General features: G+C 37.2%; 1 protein-coding gene across 1 annotated transcript; it reads left to right on the forward strand.

The window, feature by feature from the left end:
• Positions 1–483: 483 nt before the first annotated feature.
• On the forward strand, positions 484–10,558 carry LOC145068603 (Protein kinase superfamily protein). Its single transcript, XM_079015598.1, has 18 exons — positions 484–1,380; positions 1,927–1,994; positions 2,092–2,274; positions 2,355–3,719; positions 3,791–3,963; positions 4,067–4,316; positions 4,417–4,509; positions 4,606–4,746; positions 4,894–4,986; positions 5,103–5,340; positions 5,442–5,527; positions 5,613–5,701; positions 5,776–5,827; positions 5,891–5,947; positions 6,038–6,208; positions 6,302–6,379; positions 9,662–9,894; positions 10,217–10,558. The coding sequence occupies exons 1-17, from the start codon at positions 618–620 to the stop codon at positions 9,749–9,751; spliced, it is 3,990 nt and encodes a 1,329-aa protein (XP_078871724.1). The 5' UTR covers positions 484–617; the 3' UTR covers positions 9,752–9,894; positions 10,217–10,558.
• Positions 10,559–10,881: the final 323 nt, after the last annotated feature.

A 10,881-nucleotide genomic window follows, 5' to 3' on the forward strand; every position in this document is an offset into this window, starting at 1 on the left:
CTTTTAATAAATGAGCCTTAAGTTGAGCTTGAGCTCGGTGTCCAGGCTCATTTAACTCGAACTCGAGTTGAGTTTTTAACGAGTCGATCTTGAATAGCTCACAAGTAGCTTTGCTCACCTACCCGTAATTATAGATGTTGTATGATAGTAAAATGATATGCATGTTTGATTCTAAATAAAGATTAGAATAGCTTGGCTTAAAAGTAAAACAACTTTTACATAATTTGGCATTTTAAGTTTTTAACCACTAATATTTTCTGTTATCGGGATAATAACTCAAGAGTAGCTCTGCTCATCTACACGTAAGTATAGATGTGTAAGATAGTAAAATGATATGCATGTTTGATTCTAAAATAAAGATTAGAAAAGATAGTAAAACAACTTTTACATAATTTGACATTTTAATTTTTAACCACTATTATTTTCTATTCTCGGGCGGGGCCGTTTTGTGATTTAACTCTCAGAACTCAAATAATACCAAAATCCAAGCTCTTTCCCCGTGGTACGATGAACACATAGCAGTGAGTGATAGCAGAAGCAGCCATCAATCAGATATACCCATACATATATGTTAGATTGCTGAAACCCCCTAATAGTAATAGTAATAGTATGATATAATGGTGTTTAAAGGTAGATTTTTCTCTTCAAAGAAATCATCCGGCACTTCAAGCCCCGAGGGATCCAACAGTCCTCGATCTATTGGTTCTAACTCAAATTCTCCCATCAGATCCGAAAAGAAGAAACCCAAGTCGGCAACTAAAGAAGATCATCATCGGCCGATCGGTGGCAGTTCTTCGTTCCGTCAAACTCAAGTCAAAGATGGCTCAACTTCAACTTCAAACCTAAAGCACCAGAATCAGACCAGGAAAGACGTAACAGTAGGCACTGAATCAAAGATTCATGCTCAGACTCAGATTCCGCTCAGCACAAGACCTAGCTCTGGAGCAGCATCAACATCATCCAAGTCGACGCGGGAATCTGCGGCGGAAGTTCCGCCGACGGTTTCCCCAATATTGGCGTCTTCACTTGGTCTGAATCGGATCAAGACCAGATCGGGGCCGCTGCCGCGAGAGAGCTTTCTGGGGTTCAATAGAGATAGTAATAATAACAATGCTAATAGCAAAATGTCTTCGCTTGGGGCCAGTAATCTTTCTAAAGCAAAAAACAGCGCAGGTGGTGATGAGGGTAGCTTCAAAAAGATGGGGATTGCTGCTGATAAGAAAAAGATACCTTCTTCTTTCGAAAATGTTGATCGGGGCTCATGGGCCGACAATGTCAGCGCTTCAGACGCCACCACTAAAAGCTTGCTTTCAAGAGATCAGACCCCCAATGTTTTAGGCCGTTCGCCACTACGAAATGTAGAATCTTCATCTGAAGCTGGTACGATTTGGATAACTTCTCATGATGTGTTTTGTTTTCTTTTTCTTTAATCATCTATGGTGTTTCCCTTTTATGTTTAGGTTTTAGATAATAGACACACCAAATGGTTAGCTTAGTGACTCTGCCTATGTTCCCCCTCCGACCAAAAAATTGAATTTTGGCTTTAATCATCCGAACCTAAAACTTTCCAAATTGTAAGATCACATACATTCCATAATCGGTCATGGAACTATTCTAAACTAAGAAACAAATCGTTTCAAGGAATGCCTCAACTTCAGACAGTTAGCTGTAATTACTTTAAGTTAGTTATCATGTTATGCGGATATGTATTAATATTTGTTAGGGCAAAACTTGTAATTTCTAGTACATCTGATGGCCTGTGGACATTCTAGTTGTTAGAGGTACTTGCTTTAAGGCATAAGATAATTTTATATGTTTGTACTTTATTGAGCATTTGTTGAAATGCTGATACGTCGTCTAGCTTTTTAATACTTACTAGAAGACGATCAATCAATAAATTATTGTTTGAATCAATTATGATGATAGGCCGTCTGAAGACAAGGGGATACTCTGGAGGGTTGAGGAGCTCAGAGATTTGTACACCAGAGATGAAGGTAATTGTGTTGCTTACATTAGCATATATGTCTGTTAGTTAGTTGTTTATGGTAGCTGTGTAACTGAAACATTATATATATTTTTGTGTGTTTGTAGACATCATATGATTGTGAGAACCCTAAGGAATCTGAATCACCCCGGTTTCAAGCCATACTCCGGGTTACAAGTGCTCCTAGAAAGAGATATCCGGCTGACATCAAAAGTTTTTCCCATGAATTGAACTCAAAAGGCGTACGACCTTTCCCACTTTGGAAGCCTCGAGGTTTAAATAACGTAGAGGTAGGCATTTATTTATTTATTATCTTGTATTAAAATAAATAGTCGATTGATTCAAATTAAATTTATGTGAGCCGGAGCAGGAGGTTTTGTCAATGATACGGGGTAAGTTTGACAAAGCAAAGGAAGAAGTAGATGCTGATCTTCATATATTTGCTGGAGATTTACTTGGCATTCTAGAAAAGAATGCAGAGAGTCAACCGCAGTGGCAGGAAACTCTAGAGGACTTACTGGTGTTGGCTCAGAGGTGTGCCATGACATCTCCTGGAGAGTTTTGGTTGCAGTGTGAGGGGATTGTTCAAGAACTGGACGACAGGCGTCAGGAGCTCCCCATGGGTATCTTGAAACAGCTTCACACCCGAATGCTCTTCATACTCACACGATGTACGAGGCTCCTGCAGTTCCATAAAGAAAGCGGATTGGCTGAAGATGAACTTGTTCTTCAACTCCGTCAATCCCTTCATTCAGCAGATAAACGTATTCCTCCGAGACCCTCAAAACCATCATCATCATCATCAAGAAAATCTTTCAGTCAGGAACAACACGGGATGCTGGAACCCAAGAAAGAAAAACCCATACAACATCCTGCAAATGTTGCATCTCCGCCTACTGTAGAAATACCTAAAAGCTTGGACTCAGGTAGAGACCGAATGGCTTCTTGGAAGAAATTCCCATCTCCTGGACCTGGACCTGGACCAAAAAGCCCCCAAGAAGAACTTGTGGTCAAGGAACAGACTGATACAAAGTTGGATGCTATTATTGAGAGTGAAAAAGATGTGGATCTGACTACTACTACTACTGCTACTACTATGAAGCTATCGCCTGTTAAAGATTCACATGCACAATCACAATCACAATCAAGTACTCCTTTTAAGCATCAGCATCGAGTTTCGTGGGGGTGGGGGGATCAACCGAATATCTCTGATGAAACTTCCATCATTTGTCGGATTTGTGAAGAGGAGGTTCCGACTTTACACGTGGAAGAACATTCTAGAATTTGTGCGATTGCTGATCGTTGCGATCAGACAGGTATACGTGTAGATGAACGGCTTGTAAGGGTTGCTGAAACCCTAGAGAAGTTAATGGAGTTCATTTCACAAAAGGATAATAATAATAGAAGTCCAGATGCTGCTAAAGCAAGTTCAAGTGTAACTGAAGACTGTGATTTCATGTCCCCTAAGCTTAGTGATTGGTCACGTAGAGGTTCAGAAGACATGCTTGATTGCTTTCCTGATCAAGGTGATAATTCTGTATCAATGGATGATCTTAAAGCTCACCCCTCCATGTCATGTAGGACCCGCTTTGGTCCTAAATCTGATCAAGGAATGACCACATCATCTGCTGGCAGCATGACTCCTAGGTCGCCATTAATGACACCAAAAACCAGCCAGATAGACTTGTTATTGGCAGGGAAGGGTGCCTATTCTGAACATGACGACCTTCCACAGGTAGGTATTAGGTAATAGGTTCTTATTTCTTATGAGATGAGATATAGGTATTGATATTGAAATCTTTGTAGATGAATGAGCTTGCTGATATCGCTCGATGTGCTGGCAATACGCCATTGGATGATGACAGATCTTTGTCGTATCTTCTGACGTGTCTTGATGACTTAAGAGTCGTGATCGACCGGAGAAAGTTTGATGCCCTGACTGTTGAGACATTTGGAGCACGCATAGAGAAGCTTATTCGGTGATAGCATTTTTATAATAAACATGTTTTTATGAGTATGAGGGGTGTGTGTGTGTGTGTGTTTGTTAAATCATAAATGCTAATTGTTAATTGTTACAAGCAGGGAGAAGTATTTGCAGCTGTGTGAGATGGTTGATGATGAAAAAGTTGATATCTCAAGCACGGTTATCGATGAAGATGCTCCGTTGGAGGATGATGTGGTACGGAGCTTGAGAACCAGCCCCATACATTCCGGAAATAAGGACCGCACTTCCATTGATGACTTTGAGATTATAAAACCGATTAGCCGTGGAGCATTTGGGCGCGTCTTTTTAGCCAAAAAGAGAACCACAGGAGATCTTTTTGCTATAAAGGTACCTCACTCTTTCTCTTTCATTTTCATTCTTTCGTTTGTTTATTATATATGATGATGATATATTTATATTTAATTTTTTTTTTTTTTTTTTTTTGCAGGTTCTTAAGAAAGCTGACATGATCCGGAAAAATGCGGTCGAGAGTATATTGGCAGAGCGTGATATTTTGATATCCGTCCGCAATCCTTTTGTGGTAATAATAGTAATATATGATGATGATGTTTAGTAATATTGTCTTCCTTTAGGCTTTAGAAAATATAATCAAATATAAAAACTTAAATTGTGACAGGTCCGTTTCTTTTATTCTTTTACTTGTCGCGAAAATTTGTACCTTGTCATGGAATACTTGAATGGCGGTGATTTATATTCGTTATTGAGAAACTTAGGCTGCTTGGATGAAGATGTTGCTCGTATATACATTGCAGAAGTGGTATGTTTTGGTTTGTGCATATTTTATTTTCATTTCAAGACATCGTACCTTGAAAAATCTACCCAATGCCAATTATATGATATAAACTAGACTGAAATCTTATTTCAAAATAACTAAAAGAAAATAAAATTATATTGTGCACTGCAGGTGCTTGCTTTGGAATATCTGCATTCTCTGCGTGTGGTTCACCGTGATCTAAAACCGGATAATTTATTGATTGCACATGATGGTCATATTAAGGTAGTTTATCTATCTATCTATTATAACTTGGTTTTGGTTTTGGTTTTGGTTATAAACATACAAATAACTATTCAGTAAGCATATGGTTGGATAATTGTTTTGTGTTTTGTGAGCAGTTAACAGATTTTGGGCTGTCAAAGGTTGGTCTAATTAACAGTACAGATGATTTATCTGGTCCAGCAGTGAGTGGCACATCACTATTGGGTGATAATGAGTCTCAGTCATCTCTAACATCTCCATCTCCATCTCTATCTCTATCTGCCACTGAGACTCAACAAGAAAGACGCAAAAACCGCTCTGCTGTTGGAACTCCAGACTATTTGGCACCCGAGATTCTTCTGGGAACTGGACATGGTTTCTTTTTCTTCACAACTAACTAACTTGATATAATAATAATGACACCAATTGCTTATAAAATCTCATGCATGGAAATGTTTTATTCAAATATCTTTCAGGTACATCAGCGGATTGGTGGTCTGTTGGTGTAATACTATTTGAGCTGATTGTTGGCATTCCTCCTTTCAATGCAGAGCATCCTCAGGTGGGATTGGGGTTGGGGTTGGGGTTCTACTTTCACTTCTTTGTTCGTTGCTGTAATCTTACCTTTTCTTCACTGTTTTTTTCAGATGATATTTGACAACATTCTCAACCGTAACATACCCTGGCCTGCAGTGCCTGATGAAATGAGCCCTGATGCCCAGGATCTCATTGATCAGTAAGAGCAACTTTTTAATTATCATCTTTAAAATTTAAATACATTTTTCTGAATTCAATCATTGTGCACTGCAGATTACTGACAGAAGATCCTAACCAGAGACTTGGAGCCAGGGGAGCAACCGAGGTCTGCTTTCTTGATTAACATTAATCATTGTGAACAGGAAGCTGAATAATTTGATGAATGCAGGTGAAACAGCATCCATATTTTAGGGATATCAACTGGGATACCCTTGCCAGGCAAAAGGTGCATGAAACACATTAACTGTTAAACTTTGTTTGATCTGATCATTTAAAAGAAAGTAGTAGAAATAATGATGTTTTGTAATTGTGTCAGGCTGCATTTGTGCCTTCATCAGAGAGTGCACTGGACACAAGTTATTTCACAAGTAGGTACACATGGAATAACTCAGAGCAGGTATATGCAGCAAGTGAAACAGAGGATTCTAGTGACGATGGAAGCATGAGTGGTAGTAGTAGCTGCCTAAGCAATCGTAATGATGAAGTGGTTAGTAGTAGATTTTATTTATAAAAATGATTGAAACTTTCAACTTTTTTTTTTTTTTTTTATGATTTTCTTTCTGTTTTGTTTTGGTCGCAGGCTGATGATTTTGGGGGTCTTGCTGAACTTGAATCCGGAACTTCTGTCAACTATTCTTTTAGTAATTTCTCCTTCAAGGTATGCCTCGCCTTTACATCTTATTTATTATATGAATTCTAGTCAAATTAAACACTTTAGCCGAAAAAGGAAATGGGTCCAACAGTTTTTTGTTTATGTATTTTAGTTTTTACCCATAATAGCAGTCTACTTACATTCCTTTACCAATAATAAACTGCAACAATTCTTTTATATTGATTGTATAATATGATGTACAGAGAGATCTTTATATATATATATATATATATATATATATATATATATATATAGAGAGAGAGAGAGAGAGAGAGAGATAAAGGTTACTCATAGCTACCCTCTAGATTAAGATTACTAGACATAACTAAACTAGTCTAATACACGCTAGCTTGGACCGTAGGAAGAGAAACTAGGAGTTGGTAATTGTTTTGTGAAGATATTCGTAATCTGATCATTTGTGGGTATGAATTATACACCAAGACTTCCCCTTCCCCAGACAACATTTTCTCTAATAAAGTGAAAATCAACTTTCACATGCTTTTTTACAAGCATGAAAGATATAGGATTAACAGAGAGGTAAGTTTCACACCATAAATTGGGAGTTGAGGGTGTGCGGACACCAAGTTCATTTGGTATAGGCACTCTAAATTGTACTTTAACTATGTGACGATCGTTTGGGTAACGGGGGTCAGCGTTCGAGAAGAGATTATCAGTGGAAGTATTTTGCTTACGAGCACTACTGGTGAAGGCTTGGCTTCAAGTATTGGGCTTGAGCAGCACAAATAACGTAGAATCCACTTAACCGTAGACCAATGGTTCTTTATTTAGGCATGCATAAATTGACACACACTTTGTTTGTTGACCATAAATGTTTTATGCGAGAGAGTCACGTAACCAACAATGTGTTGATATTTTATTGGATCGGAAAACGTAACGCAAGGGACATAAGTTTGGACTCGTAAAGGCTAGTCCATTGTAAAAGTTCCTTTGAGGAAGTATGACATTTGAGTCATGGGGAACAATTTTAAGACTCTAGAAGTAGTTAAGTGGCCTCATGTCTTTAGTGGAAAAGGCCTCGGTGAGTTGATGGATATTGTGATCAATGACCGCCATCTTATTGCCAATGACTAATGTCATTGACATAGACCAACATATACAGAGCAATTCCCTTATGTGGGTAAATAAAGACCGAGGGATCGGTCCCGTGAAACCAAATGTTTGTGGAGTGATATAAGAGTATGAGAAAGTCTTTGAAAACCATGTTTGCGTTGTTTAAGTCCATAGATAGACTTGTGAAGCAGACAAACGTGGTTCGGGTGTTATGGATCAATGAAACCATGAGGTTGCTCCATACAGACGGTTTGTTTGCGAGTAGTGAGGTGTGTTTTGATGGCGTTTCTATAGCAATGCTCAACAAATCCGTTTTGCTGACTAATGTGAAGACAAGATCTTTGGTGAACAACTCCAAGAGACGAGGTGACAAAGTTTGAAAGTGTTGTAGTCATTTGATTTTCAAGCTAGTAGAAATATCCACATCTATTGAGAATGATAATCAACACATAACATAAAGTGACATGGCCATCTGAATATAATAAATCTAAAATTTTATTGCTTCGAAAAGAAGAAACGGGTAGAAAAAGTTTGCACAATTGTCCCATTAGACAAGAGGTGCAAAAAATGGATAATGGTTATTTGTAACAGGAAGGGAAAATCTAGATAACAAAGAATGTAAAAGACGCTCATGTGGATGACTAAGATGCTTGTGCCAGACAATAGAGGATGCACGAGCAGCATTGGGGTTATATGTAGGGTAGTGTGTGTAGATTCATCATTCAAAAAAAAAAAAGCTGAATGAAATTAAAAAATATACATGATTTTCAAGACAAGTTTTTTGAAGAGAAAGAAGATTTTTGGTGTATTTGGATGTATGGGATATTAGAGAGATGAAAGGTGTTGTGTGGTTGGGGAGGATAGGAGAGATGAAAGTGATCCATGCTTTCATGGTTGGTTGGTTGCTCAACAAACATTGGCATTGAGACTAGTATGAATGGTAGAGGAGTCAAACGGTTGCAAGTGCCATAATAATAATAATAATAATAATAATAATGTGTTTTGTTTTCATTGGAGACCTTACTAAATGGGTTGTTGATACTTGATAGCCATAGGAAGCTTTAGAGGCGGTTAGGCACCAATTGAAAGCCAGTCAACAGGACGGAGACGGACCAAGATTAAGATTGTTGCTCGTGGCGTGAAAATCCTGGACGGTAGATGTAATCATGATCGTTCACGGAATGCAACACGCAACGAATTGATGGTAGACGTGAGACTGTTGGCTGTTGCATTCTTCCTCACGACCAGAGATGGTATTGGTAAGCATAACTAGATCTTTGTGTAGAAACAAGTGCACCCGCATGCCCCTTTCATCTCATCTCTATTTTGAGAAGGTGTGTATTCTCAGGTGCATAGGCTCATTATAAGTCAAGCAAGAGTTTCTGAGTGGTGACATCATTGACATGATGGAAGGAGGCTTTAATGATACTTGAAGTAATCAACATCATTGGATATAACTAAGATTGCCTCTTGGATTGGATTTGGGATGGATAATTGTGAAACTATCTGTAGGTGTGAGGCATTTAGATGGACAGGGAATTGTTCCATCAACACAACACAGTCGAATAACTTGTGTGCAGTAGCCATACTTGGTAACTGCAAAGGCAAACTTCTGGGAGTTATGATGGCGAAACAGTAAATACTAGATTTTTAGGCTAGTAGGTAAACCTTAGACTATGAGACCATAATAAACCACGCTATCTTGTATATTGATTGCATAATATGATATGTATACAGAGATCTCTATACCTAGACATAAATTTACATATATGTCTCTAGATTAAGATAATTATAAACATAACTGAACTAGTTACTAGCAACAACATTTTTGTATATTTTTTTACCCCTGATTTCAATATATAACCTAAAAGTTGTGAAATGTAAACTTACTTGCATTTCCTTACACATAATAGCAACATGCTTATGATTCCTTACTGATAGTAGCAATGTACGTATATCTTTTTATGAATAGTAGCAACATGTAACAACAAAGTACATTGCCCATCAACATGTTGGTAGCAAATGTAAAATACGTTACTATTATGGGGGTAAAAACTGTAAATACATTGTAATTACTTACTTATTAGTGTATGTATGTTGCTGTGATAAGTAATATATATATATATATATATATATATATATATATATATATATATTATTTTCATTGTATGTTGATGTTAATATAAACATGAAGATGGTTTGCTGTGTTTGGTTCAGAATCTTTCGCAACTGGCATCGATCAACTATGATTTACTGAGTAAAGGGTTGAAAGAGGATCCACATCCACATACAAATCCTAATTTATAAGCATGATCTCCTCCAGCTCCAGTTCAAAGGCACACACCGAAAGAAAAAGAAAAAAAAATGTTTGTTGTTGTTGTCAGATAGATTGATAGATCACAGATGGCAGATGAATATGAAAGTGGAGTCATCAGCTGCACATGTTTACTGTATGTATATCCTGTCTTGTCTGTAAATTTTTAATCTCTCTCTCTCTCTCTCTCTCTCATATATATATATATATATATATATATATATATATATATATATATATATATATATATATATATATATATATATATATATATATCTTTTGCATTTTGTTTTAACGGGACGGGACTCAACAAGCTATCTAGGGTTATTTTCGCTGACGTGGATGTAGAGGACATTCACGTCTTTTGCACAAATGCAATACAACCTGTTTTGTTATGTCCTATTTAAAAAACAGGGCCCATGTGATGTGACGTGATGTTGCCTTCTTTTTTGTTGCAGATGTACTACAAGTCAAGTAGCTGTTATTGGAAATCACATGACATGATGATGATGATGATGATGATGGGTGGAATAGATAAAATGTTGGTCATGGATCCACTTTTTAGTTCCTGCACTTGATTTTGATGATGACGACTGTCAGACTCACTCACAAAGTAAGTGAAGTTGTCAAAATTGGCATCCCATCCTATTGGATTGGATTGGCATGGAATCGAATCCAGTATCATCATCATGATTTGTTAGTGAACTTTCCCTTTGTTTTTCCCAGCCAGCTACCCAAAATTGTTGTAAATGTTATTATGTATGTATGTATGTTCATAATTTAATTAATGTTTTTTTTAAGACTTGTTGCAAGAGTTCAATTTGCCATATTTTGATATTGTCATTGGGTTGCTTCTGTTAGTTAACATTACATGACTACATGAGACTGAGGAATTGGAGTAGAGTTTCAAATGAAATCTGGACTTGCTATCTCATTCCCAACTGGTTGCAGTTGAGCTAGCTAGCTACACACGACTCTATTAGATATGGGACTTGGGAAAAAATGTATTAATAATAAAACTCTTTTAAGTTGCATGCAATAATATTCCTTTGAGGTTAAATAATTTCTACTACACACAAATAATAAAGCTCTTTAAAATATTGCAATAATTTGTTATTGTTGC

This window comes from Lactuca serriola, chromosome 8, assembly GCF_051521515.1.
Source record: "Lactuca serriola cultivar US96UC23 chromosome 8, Lser_US96UC23_V15, whole genome shotgun sequence".
NCBI lineage: Eukaryota > Viridiplantae > Streptophyta > Magnoliopsida > Asterales > Asteraceae > Lactuca > Lactuca serriola.